General features: G+C 27.7%; 1 protein-coding gene across 1 annotated transcript; it reads left to right on the forward strand.

Moving 5' to 3' along the window:
• Positions 1-44: 44 nt before the first annotated feature.
• On the forward strand, positions 45-12212 carry LOC112693832 (myosin-IA). The gene is made up of 17 exons (XM_025569076.1): positions 45-414; positions 5516-5622; positions 5714-5909; positions 5972-6191; positions 6254-6463; positions 6534-6746; positions 6805-7003; positions 7089-7258; positions 7329-7438; positions 7506-7656; positions 7719-7963; positions 8077-8236; positions 8293-8459; positions 8535-8856; positions 8930-9070; positions 9129-9283; positions 11858-12212. The coding sequence occupies exons 1-17, from the start codon at positions 323-325 to the stop codon at positions 12042-12044; spliced, it is 3045 nt and encodes a 1014-aa protein (XP_025424861.1). The 5' UTR covers positions 45-322; the 3' UTR covers positions 12045-12212.
• Positions 12213-13729: the final 1517 nt, after the last annotated feature.

The following is a 13729-nucleotide window of genomic DNA, read 5'->3' on the forward strand; positions in this document are numbered from 1 at the left end:
CTGTTACCACCACCCACATGATCGACGGTGCGCACCGTACTCTCTTGCCGCGGCTCTTTCACCGTCGCCGCCGCCGCGTTCCACTAGCGTTCCAGAAGTCTCTGGTCGTAGTGCGTTTGTGCGGCACAAGTTTTGTTCCGTGATTCTCGCGCTCGTCGATCCGCTGATCTTGCATTGTTGCTGCTGCTGCTGCTGCTGCTGCTGCTGCTGCGTTTCCAAAAAACAGCGCTACCCGATGTCGTGTCGCTGAACGCGCGTGTACGTGAACCGGGTTGATTTGTGTCAAGAAAAACTCGGCGTGGACAAAAGAACGGTGTAAAAAATGATGACAAGCCGAGACGAACCGGGGATCGGAGATTTCGTCCTGCTGGACGAGATCACGATCGAGAAGTTTATGGAAAACCTGACGCTGAGGTGAGTAACCACCGGCAACAGGAAACAGCGATCTCTCATTTAGCGGTATTGTCATCCGCAGGGGCTCTAGTCCGATACGGTGGTTATAATAATATTAACAATAATAATGACAGTTGTACGAAACGTGCGTTCGTTTTATGCGGATAATCGGTGTAACCGAACAACACTTGGTAGACGTCCCGCGGGGGAATGTTGACAACGGCGCGTAGTGTTTGTTCGCACGTTGGAGGAGGACGAGGTAGCGATGCACTTTTGATGTCCGGCCGAATCGGTGTTTTTTTACTGTCGTTCCGCGGGAGATTTCAAAAGTCCGTTAGCACGTACCGCCAGTTCAAAAACCACCCCGACGACGACCGTTTATCTATCACCGGATAACATAACAACAACATTATTATCTCTACCCGCGCGCATCTCGTTATCGCCGACGGTTCGCTTCAGCGTTATTCCACCTTATCGCTAGCACCGCTGCCGACCTTACATACCAGTCTACGTTGCCGACACGGATGTTTGCGTGTACAACCCTGTCGCGGTACGATGAACGGCCACGACGGAATCCGTCGGTGCTCGATAAGGCGTTCCGACGTGACTAATGCTGCGCGCGAGTTGAGTTTGGTGTGTCATTGAATAATAATCAATTACGGGCCCGATGATGTCATGCACTTGTCGTACCTGCCGCTTTGCCGCATACTTAATATTGCATTTTACCGTCGTGTAGTCATCGTCATGTCTTGTCGGTTTCCCGTGGCCGCGACACGACGTGTACGCACTTCTTCCACGAGCCATGAAAACATTAGTTTTAACGTAGAAAATAAATAGTTTTTGCTGCGTCCACCGCTGATGTCGTCCGAAACACGGCGCTGTGAGATTTATCACGGGATGAAGCGTTTTGTGTTAACATAACGGCACGCGTTTTCAATACATTTTAGTCGTGAACGATAGAAGTATAATTCGTTGACGGAATTAACTCGTATTCGCCAACCACGACGTTGCGCAGCTATTTAATTTGTTATTACGATTCGTATTTCATATCGTGTCAGCTGTGGCAAGAGTAGTGGCCTAGTCCGAAGGCCTCAATACAATAAAATAATATTACGACACTACCGTCCGTGCACGGCTCTCCATTGCCGATGAGAGTTGTTCGCTGACGGGAGACGGACGCACGTCGTCGCGGCGGTGGGAAAGCGGTCGGTGCGTCTGCTAATGTTTCCGAAGTTACGAAATATTTTTTCGCGCAACAGATGACATCGTGTTCTATGGTTCGCGTAAGCCTTGCGCTTCGCTACTCGTGCCCGTTGATACATACCTTTACTAAGTGTGCTCGTGTCGGGGAACCGTATGAACTTCTTTACCTAAGCCATCGCTCGAACTACTGTTATCAGAACACGGGTCCGCTCGAACATCCCCAACGATGAACACAATAAGTTTATTTTAAAAACCTCAAAATATTGCTTTTACCGGGTATATATATATATATATATATAGATTTATATCTGTATGATAATAATAAAAAAAAATTACATCGACTAATGGTGTTATTCATACTGCAAAAAACATTACAACATTACGTAGTAGTTGATAAACAAATGTTTGCCAATGGTGTTGTTGAAAAGGAAAATGTTACATTTTCTATGTATTGTAGTTGAATATATTGTATAGTTTTTATTCTATTGGAATTGAAATTTGCTTAATTTTTTTCATAATTTTTTTTTTTTTTGTTTTCCGTGCTCTTAAACTCTCTCCACGTTTATGTTCACGAGTTATGCATGAGTTAAGCATAATTTGCTTACTGTCTAAAATTCTATTAGTCGTCCATAATAAATTTTAACATCAGTTTAGCCATCTGTCAACACACTCCGTCTTAACGCATACAAAAATCCACTGTTTTGGACGAATGATAGGTACTGTACTCGCGAAAGTTAATCTTTGGAATATTATAATTAGTGTAGAGGTCGCACAAATACCCAATACCACATGTGTATTCAGTGCATACAAAAATTCATACACGCGCTTGAATTGTTTATTATCTACCTACCTGTGGTTGTTGTCACTAACTTACTACTGTTTTTTTTTTTTTCTAATAACTTACCAACTACCGATTTTGTTACATTCTTCGATGCGAACGCTAAATTATTTTAGCTCTTATACGTATTGATTTTGAACGAGTATTTTATTTTGGAAAAAAGCGGTTTCATATCGTAATTCGTTATTAATATAGATTTTAATGCATATTTTTTTTATTTAGGTACGTTAATTTTTATCAGTTCCGAAGGAATTTACGTATTTCGCATTTTAATTTTATGTTTGTGGAAAATATTTCACCATCATAACCGACGAATTATATTCATATTTTATGTAAAATATGTGTCAAATATAGAACCTACAAAAAGTTTACTTTTTAATCTTATTTAGCAATTTTGCTACTATAGCCAACCATTATTTTTCTCGTACTTCTCATGCAGCTCATATAAGCGTAAGACTATAAGACATTTTATAAGATGGAGAATGTACTGTTATTTGAACAGAATTCATAATGAGTTATAGTATACAAGATAGTGTGCATAATGTAATATTTTTAATCTAAGATGAAATACTATTAGATATTTACTGTTTATTATTTCATACTCTCTGGCATTAATGGATTTAATGAAACTAGTGTCAATAATATTTACCATGTAATTAACTCATAATTTTGAATAATTATCAAGATAAGTTATAAATTGTTTAAATGTGATAGCATTGAATTTCGAGTTGAATTTGAGATAAAAAATTACAATTATTAAATATTAAATATAAAAAGGTGTATTTATGATACATTTATTTTTTATTAAAACCCAGGGTCTTGTAGTCCTTACTTAATTATTTTAAATTCAAATCATGCAACCTATAAACATTTAGAATTATTTTATTTTTTAATTATTTGTGAAATAATAAAATACATTATCTACTTTATCAAATGTAATGAAAATTATTCTGATTTAACCTTGTCATCAGTTTAGACAAACTATTAATAGTTTTTGTTAAAATAGGTAATGTTTATTTATTATCTATTGGTAATTATAATTTTAAATGAATTTATTGCAATATATATTTATATATAATTATAAATTGAAACATAAAAACATTTTTGTAAGAAATAGATTATTATTATTGAGATCATTCTTTACATAAATAATCTTAAAAAAATATTTTAATTTTTGTTTTCATGAACATTTATTCGCAATAGTTCTACTGTAGAATAATTTAGCATCTAGGTAATTCTAATTCACAGAAAGGTATGTGTCATTACTCATTATTGATAGTCCATAGACTAGTTGATTGATGATATATCTATATTTATTTTTCATAATCAAAATGGCAATTCAGAATAACTGTTTCAAGTAATTCGAATAACACAATAATTTAAATTGTATTAATATGTAATCTTAAGAGTTTTCTACTGATAACAATAATATAATTAAAATTATATGATTTAGCTCAATAAATGTAAGCATGTAATGTTTATAGTATTTTTATAAAGGTTTTATTATACTTACTAATCCAAGTTTTGTTTTATTCTCTTAAAAATTAAAAATTAGTACATAATTAGATTAGTAGCAAAAGTCAAATTACTTGATAATAAGCAATTAATATTATTGTGAACTATTTTATGTGATAAGTGGTTATGTGATAGCTCTGAAATAGTACATTATTTTATTAAATTTTTTTCACTACTATAATTAGAGTGGATTTTATTTTTATTGGTATAATTAGGTATTATAATTAATATTATATACCTAATAAAGATAAGGTACCTATAGTATCAAGATTATAGTTGTTTCTGCAAAACAATTTCTTGATAAAAAAAGGTTTTAAAAAATTATTTTTTAATTAGCCAAAGTAATAGCTACACTGTTATACAATTGAAATATTTCTAAATTCTTATGATAAACTTGATAAATTTCCCCTTAGTGGTCAATACCAACTACTGATTTCATTTTACTTTTCTTTCTAGTTATGTCCATATTTGAAGTACTTGCAATGAAAGCTAATCAAACTATTTTATAATAACTGAATTAATTATTTATCTCAAGATAATTACTGCTACCAATTGATTTTCTATTATTTAAAGTTTTTAGTTGAAATTTCTATAATGTTCAAATGTATAAAAACACACATGTATAATATACAATGTGTACATACATACATGAATTCTTATTTCATATCTGATCAATTAAACAGAACATAACTTATTTAACAGTATTATTTTTATATCTAAGTCAATATATTTGACTGAAATTCATATAATAAAGTAATTATGATAAATTTTGTAATATTGTTAAATAAGATTGTTAAAGCTTATAAGGTTATATTTATGTGTGTACTTATTGTTAAATTAGCTTTAATTTTGATGAATCATGTGTTAATAATATATATTTAATATTATTTTTAATTGTATTCTTATAACTAGTATTAAATCCATACTACTATTGGTTTGGTTATGATTTAATTTTTTTTATCATTTATCTCATATTTTCTACTTCAGTTTTACCTTGGAAAATTACTTTTCAATTTTTAAAAAATTTTTTTTTACTGTTACTATTTGCATAGTGATTTTTTTAGAATTCGTTAATCCAAGTCCAAATTTGTATTTTTTAGTTATGATGATTTTCATTTCAAATTAGTTTTATTTACGTAATATATATTTTGCTGAAAATCATCCTATTTGGATACAAGCCAAAAAAAAGTTCCATTTAATTTCTAAATTAAAGGTTAATGTATTTTATCATGAATAATGTATAAGTATATTGTTTTATTAATTTATTTAACTATGGAAACCAAACAGATGATCCTCATGGATAAAATATTTTTCAAAAAAGGTCAAATTACCAAAGTAAAATATATGGTTACTGAGTATATGATGATACATTTTGTTAAAAAATGGATAAAGCTTACAATTGGTTAAAAATATTATTTATTTATTCAGTAAATAATTATAGAATAATTTGAATTACATTTTATTTTCCTCGTTATTAAATTATATGAATAATATATTCTGATTACTTTCTTATTAAATTACTAAATAATCTTTATATTAATGTAGGTTTTTTTTTTTTTTTATTAGATTTAATTCTGGTTATATTTATACTTATATCGGTGAAGTCTGTATATCTGTAAACCCATATCGCTCATTAAACATCTATGGTCAAGACTATGTAAACCAATATAAAGGTGATATATTTAAACTAACATTTGACAATGAATTATATGCTTTTTTTATTCAATTATAATTCACCTTACACTTTATATATTCTGCACAAAGGACGCGAACTGTTTGAAAACCCAGCACATATATTTGCAATTGCTGATTCTGCACATCGTAGCATGAAAATGAATCGACAAGATTCTTGTATTGTTATTAGTGGTGAATCTGGCAGTGGTAAAACTGAAGCATCTAAGATTATAATGAAATATATTGCTGCTGTCACTAATTTAACAGGCCAAAAAGAAGTAGAACGGTAAATTTTAATTTGTTTATTTATATAAATAGTTTAATTTCAATTTGATTGATATTGTGTAGAGTAAAAAATATATTGATTCAGTCAAACATTATCTTGGAAACGTTTGGAAATGCTAAAACCAATAGGAATGATAATTCCTCCAGATTTGGGAAATATATGGACATAAATTTCAATTTTAAAGGAGATCCAATTGGTGGCCGAGTGATAAATTATTTGTTGGAAAAATCTCGTGTAATTCAACAACAGATCGGTGAAAGAAATTTTCATAGTTTTTATCAGGTGATTAAAAATCAAACAATTTTATATTCTTATAAGTTAATATGAATGTCATAATTTTTCAGGCATTAGGAAATACAACACATAAAGAAACAAGCAATTTAGGATTAAATCCTGATCCTCAACATTATTTTTATACAAGGCAAGGGAAATCATCAATTACGTCAGCTGATAAATCTGATTTTCAAGCTACATTAAGTGCTTGTAAAACACTTGGATTTTCAGCATTTGATATAAAAACTATTTGGAAAATTGTTGCTGCTATTTTACAATTAGTAAATAGTTAAAATATTATTATTGAATTTCAGTATAATCAACTATTATTAAATGCTTTAATATTTTTAGGGAAATGTAACATTCTCAACTAATGATGATGATACAATAACAGTAACTAATTCTCATAATAATCCTATTGAACAAGTATCTAAACTATTAGAGGTTGATACTCAAGACCTTCTCACAGCTCTTAGTAAACGTATAATTGCAGCAAATGGAGAAGTTTTACAGAAAGCTCATACATTGTCCCAAGCAGAAAATGGAAGAGATGCATTAGCAAAAGTATTACTATGATTACTGATTTTTAAAACATAATTTTAATTTATTACTATTTCTTTAGGCAATTTATGATCGATTATTCACTTGGATAGTATCAAAAGTTAATGAAGCTTTAATACCTTATATTGAGAATAATAAATATAAAGGAGGAACTGTAATTGGAGTGTTGGATATATATGGGTTTGAAGTATTTGAACATAATAGTTTTGAACAGTTTTGCATTAATTATTGCAATGAAAAACTTCAACAAGTGTTTATAGGTATAAATTAAGAAATATTAATTTTTAATTATTGTATTAATAATTAATAACTAATAGAATATATAATTTAATATCTAATATATAGATTTGGTATTACGCCAAGAGCAAGAAGAGTACCAAAAAGAAGGCATAGCTTGGCAAGAAGTGAAGTATTTTAATAACCAAGTAATATGTGACCTTGTGGAAAAACCACATCTGGGCATAATTGCTATTTTAGATGAAGCATGTTTAAATGTTGGAAAAATAAATGATGAAGTATGCAATTTGAAGTTCAGAGCTGTAAAAAATTTAATATAATGTAATTTATTTATATTTATTTGCTTAGATGTTACTAGAAGCTATGGACTTAAAACTTTCACAACATAAACATTATTCTAGCCGACAAGTGAATACATTAGATAAAGATCTGAAACATAAAATCCAGTTTAAAATTCGGTAATTGTTATTTTGAGTATTATTATTTTAAATTCATAAAATTAAATTTATGTTTTTTTATTAAAAGACATTATGCTGGTGATGTAGTATATAACATTTATGGCTTTTTGGAAAAAAATAAAGATACCCTTTTTCAAGATTTTAAAAGACTGCTTTACTCATCAAACAATTCAATTATTAAGGATATGTGGCCTGAAGGAGCTTTGGATATAAAATCTGTAAGAAAAATATCCTTTAAAATAATCAGTGATATTACTTAAATTATTGAATTACTTTTTAGACAACTAAACGGCCTGTTACTGCTGGAAATGCATTTAAAACATCAATGATAGCCTTGGTCAAAACATTGAATAGTAAAATGCCATATTATGTTAGATGTATAAAACCAAATGAAAATAAGGCTCCTGTTGGGTTGGATTATAAAAGAGTCGTTCATCAAGTATCTTATTTGGGTTTATTAGAAAATGTCAGAGTGCGAAGAGCTGGATTTGCTCACAGACAGTCTTACAGTAGATTCCTTAAAAGGTTAGTGTACTTTCATACCAAATATATTAAATTAATATTTTCTTATTAAATATTATAGTAAATAATACTTCTATACTAAATTACATAATACCATACCAATACTAATATTTTAGGTACAAAATGATAAGTGGTTTTACTTGGCCAAATTATCAATGTAGTGATAAAGAAGCCACTAGAGCCTTGATAGATGAAAATCAATTTTCAAATGATGTTAAATATGGAAAAACGAAACTATTTATTAGGTCACCTCAAACATTGTTTACATTAGAAAAGGTATTTAAAAAAAAAAAAAAAAAAATTAAATTAAATAATTTGACAAATATTTTTAGATGCGAGCAGAATTAATTCCAGCTATTGTTATATTATTGCAAAAACAATGGCGTGGTGCTATTTGTCGAGCTAAGTTCAGAAAAATGAAAGCTGCTTATTTTATTATAAAATTTTACAGACGTTATAAAATTCGAATTTACATCCAATCTGTTTTAGAAGCACATAGGTTGGTTTTACATTTTTAATTATAAAATTTTATATGTTTTTATTAAAAAGCAAAAAAAATATTTATGTTTTTTAGAACTTGTGAAATGAATTTGCATCATAAAAAGTCAATAATTTGGCCACAACCAAACTTTGCTGTTCGTCAATTAGAACCTTCATTGAAGTCTATTTACAAACGATGGAAAGCATTTAAACTTTTAAGTCCCTACCTTAGAAGTGAATGGCCACAATTGCGGTGTAAGGTGCATGCTGCCTCATTGTTACGGGGGAAACGACCTAGTTGGGGTGGAGAACGTATGTGGAGAGGCGATTATCTTTCATCTCCAACAGAAAACGTTGAAAGTGCTAATTTTATGGTTGCATTAAATAATTTGAAGAACTCTGATCGGTTTAATCAGGTATAGAATACTAACTAAAATTTTTTTGAATATGTTGGATGTATTATAGTTAATATAAAATCATTTGATGTAGGTGCTGTTTTCAAGTTTTATTCATAAAACAAATCGTTTTAATAAGTGTGCAGATCGTGCAATATTAATTACTGATTGGGCCATATATAAATTAGACATTACAAAGTTTAAACCAATGAAAAAAGGAATGCCCATTCAAGAAGTATGAACATAATATATACATTTATTTGTGGATTTTAATTTATAATATTGTTTATAAGGTTACTGGAATGAGTGTGAGTCCAGGACAAGATCAGTTGGTTGTAATTCATTCTAACCGAGGTAATGATCTTGTGGTTACTTTAAAATCAACAGCTGATTCAAGTGAAGACAGAATCGGTGAACTTATTGGAGTTATTAGCACTAGATATTTCCAGTAAGAATTTTATTTTATATCGGGGATAAAATATGTTATTTTAATATGATATTTCAATATTGAAACAGGAGATAAAGTATGGCTGTTATTACTTAACTGTCACGAGCTTACCGGCAATGTAATTAGAAAGTCCTTTTTTTATTTTTTATTTTTTATATGTTGTAGGTTTATTGGTAAAAAACAAAACTAAATAAACATTAAATTAACAAAATAACTAAAGTAGATAGATTTAAAATATACTTATAAATTTAACAATAACATAAATAATAATAATAAAAAGTCATAATCTATTTAAAAGCAAATGTGAGTCAACCAATTCATTATTTCGTCATCGGCCTTGTGAAGTTTCTTAATTCCTCCCTTGTATCTAGTTTGAGGATATTCCACCACAATGTGTCTGATGATTTGTATTTGTCTGTAGCCACAAAGAGGAGAGTTTTTTATTTTCCATTTATGTAGAAGGTAGTTATAATTGCCCTGCTCCCTTTTTATCCTGTTAAGGTTGATCCATATGGCTCTTGGGCAGTCAAACCCCCTTGGGACTCTTTGCGTAAGGTCACTTATAAGGTGTCTATTTTTTTGCATTATCTTCTTCCCAGCATTGTCTCCACATATCTTCCATTCTTTCAAAGTTATTTTCTATTGACTAGATTGGGTACTTGGGTACCTTGTTATTTACTAGAAAGTCTTTATCTTGTTATCATCAAAAAATTTTGTGTATTAAATAAATAAAATAGGAGGTTTAACTGCTGGCGACCTAAGCAGCTCCTGAAGAATAATTCGGTATAGATTGCCGGTAACCTAAATGGTTCTACATTAACATACCCGTCATAGGTCTTAAAATACTCTTAAAATGAGAAAACACTAAAAATGCAAAATAAAAATTTTGTCTTTAAAGTGTCTGTTACTTAAAACAAATTATGTACTTTGAAATATTGTCTAAGATAATTAAAAATATAATGCATCTTGCATTAAAATTCAGGCCCTTCTCATAATACTTTTTTTGCAGAAAATTTTATTTTATTTTAAGTATTAGAATATTTTATCAATAATTTAAAACCAATTTGAAGTCAAAACCATTTTACATTGATTATTAATTGTAACATAGATTTTAATAGTAATTTAACTTTTACAATTATAAAAAAGAACATCTTATTTATAAAATCGTACTTGAAACCTATTTATGTACATTTGTATTTAATTAAAATTGTACAAGTAAAATCAGTTTCATACATGCACACGCACACACACACACATCAACAAGGGCCATGGGGGCGAAACTAATTTTTTTTTTTTTATACAAACTTAAAAATAATTTACTATTCATTAACTACAACTCATGTTTCTGTTGCTCATTCGAGTGAATAAATAAAAATACAAGTACCAAATTTCATTAAATATTTATTTAATAAATATATTTAAAACCTACTGTATATAAAATAAGTATTAACTATTAAATTTCCATTATATTTATAAATTAAACATGTAAACCATTGTAGGCTAATTAACCTTTGTATTTGAAGCCTTAAAAAAAAAAAATAAGTATTAATAATAACAACACAAATAGTTCCTATATTTAAATTGTACCTTCAGTTTGAATCCTGTATAAAAAAAAACAACAAATAATCATAGTAGTAATAGTACCTATTAATTATTTTTTAAAAAATTTAAAATACAATTAAGATAGGTAACTTAATATAACAAATATCTAAGCAGAAAACAAAGTTGGTAAGTAGTAACCTAACCTAACCTGGCCTATTCTTGATCTTAACCATGTCTTCAATCTACAAGAATTTATTTTTGACCAATATTTGCAAGTTAAAGAATATGGAAACAAATATTGTCAGTTATTATGATTATTATTTGGCTTAGAGGCTTCTAGCTTTAAAAAACACATAAATATGTATGCATTTGAGGACAAAAAAATGACTAAATACCTATGCACAACAAAAAGTACCAGGTATATTATGTTATAAAAAAAAAAAAAATAGGCAAGTAAAATTATTAAGGACTTATATAGCTCTAATAAATATCAAAATATACAATATGCATAAATGTATCAAAAAAAGATTAACTAGTAAATATGTGGTAAAAAAAGTATTACTTTAAATTACTTTATATTATCTGATAAATACCTCGGTTATGGTTGTAAATGTCTATAACTTTAGCATGGTCCGTGGAAGATAATACCACTATTCGTTCCTCAACCAAAAATTGTAATTTATGAATATAAACAAAAATTGATACCCGTTATCAAATTGGCATATTATTGAATTTATTACCAAATTATAGTGATAGACTAGTAATTTATATTCTTAATTATTTATACATTACATTTTTTAAATAAATCAGTGTATTATATTCAAAAGAAATACAATCCGTGGGTGGAGGAGCCAAAGACCCCTTCCCCCCTCAAATACGCCATTGACACACACACATACATATATTTATATATTTATTTATATATCATAATATTTTTATAAATTATATGTTGCAATTCTGTTTTGTATAAATTATTTAAATACTTAAAATTTGTGTTATATAAATTATAATAATAATATTGCATAATTTCAGATTAAGAAATTCAGAGTTACCAGTAAATGTATCCAACAAATTCAATTGTATGTTAGGCAAAAAATCTCGATTACTACGTGTTGAAGTCAACCCTCAAACATCAAGTGCAAGTTTTCGAAAAGATGGGAATGATGGTATTGTATATATTATACCATCAAATGTTGTCCATCCATTCATCAAGGCTTAGATAATTTTAACAATTTTACTGTCCTCAAACTAATTTTTTTCATATTGTAAAAGAATCCTTGAGTACAAAATCAAAACTTAAGTAAATGCCCTCACTAAAATTATTTTATTGATAATCTATTAGTATAACAATATTGATAACTTCCTGTTAAATTTTAATATGGGCTGAACATCAATGAGTATATTATAAAAAAAAAATTATTTATTCAGGCTCAACTAACAGGGTGATTTAAAAATAATTATTTTTTAAATGATTGATTAACAAATTTTGCCATTGAAATTATGTGCCTTATATTAATTAATAATACTGTGATTTCTAAATCTAGTTTATTTACATCAATTTTTTATTATTTTGTGCAATTATAGTATTTTGTATTTTTAATTTTCATCACATTTTCTCATAATTATTTATCGTTCCACGATTCTTCATAGGAAACTTTAATTTTAATTTTTATGTTTGTATAATATTTATTTTAAGCAACTAAACCTTTTACATCAGAATTATTTTAATTTTTTTAATATATTACTCATATTATTTGTACTTGTATTGTTATTTATTTTAATTTATAAGATTACAAACTTATACATATTTATTTTATTACAAATTTTTGAAGTATAAACAAATTTATTTTATTTAATAAAAATATTCAATCCTGGATCAACTTATAAAAATCAAATTTTTATTTATGGTATCAATATATTCTAATAAAGTTTAATTAAAATAAAACAATTTTGAAAATAGTTTATATTTTTTAAACGTGTGAATAATGTTGTTATTGATTTTAAGTTATGATAAAAAAAAAAATGAATAAATAAATTTATTAAATTAATTATAAATCCTTAACAGGTCGTTTGTTTTTAACTAATCCTATTTTTGTGTTGTACATTCAACTTATTTTAATAAAACCACTTTTATGTGGTTTTTAACACTAAGTATATATTTTTATGTTTATGAATGATTTGTTAGATTTAATGGTTAATGTTAATTTTTTTTCTTCCTAGGATATTCCATCAATGTTATAATTTGAATAAATGTACAATTTCATTTTTCATATTATATGTTAAATTATTTGCAATTTTTATTATTTGATTATTCTTATTTGTTCTGTTAACTAAGATGCATTTCAAAATTATAAAATATTATTTATTGTATATTAATTCAAAAATAACTATCAATTAAATAAATACATATATTTTATTATTAATTATTTAAACTTGTTGAACAATTATTATTTTTTATTAAATATTATATTTTATCAGCTAAATAATATGTTTTTTCTTAACAATCCTTTGTAAAAGAGTTATGTTAATAGTACTAAAATTAAATATTATTTATTTTATTTCGAATATCAAGCTGACCAATAGTTGAAAATTTCATATGTTAAATAAATCAACTCATATTTACAATTAAAAATGAATATTGTTTCATTTTAGTTTTATCTTGGTATCATTTGAAAATTTGTATTTTGTCACTGGTCGAAACCATCAACTTTTAATTATTGTTTGTTGATAGATTATGTAATTTTGCTGTAGTATAAAATATTTAATATTAAACAAATTTGTATTACAAGTTTTTTTGTAACTTAATTCAGTCCCTCAATAGATTAGTGAATTCTTGGAAAAATTGATATCAATAGGAGATGCCAGGGAAGGGTAAAATTTTTGCTATTGTACTTGAATATAAAT

The sequence above is a fragment of the Sipha flava genome, unplaced genomic scaffold (genome assembly GCF_003268045.1).
Source record: "Sipha flava isolate LNK unplaced genomic scaffold, YSA_version1 118_pilon_pilon, whole genome shotgun sequence".
Taxonomy (NCBI): Eukaryota; Metazoa; Arthropoda; class Insecta; order Hemiptera; family Aphididae; genus Sipha; species Sipha flava.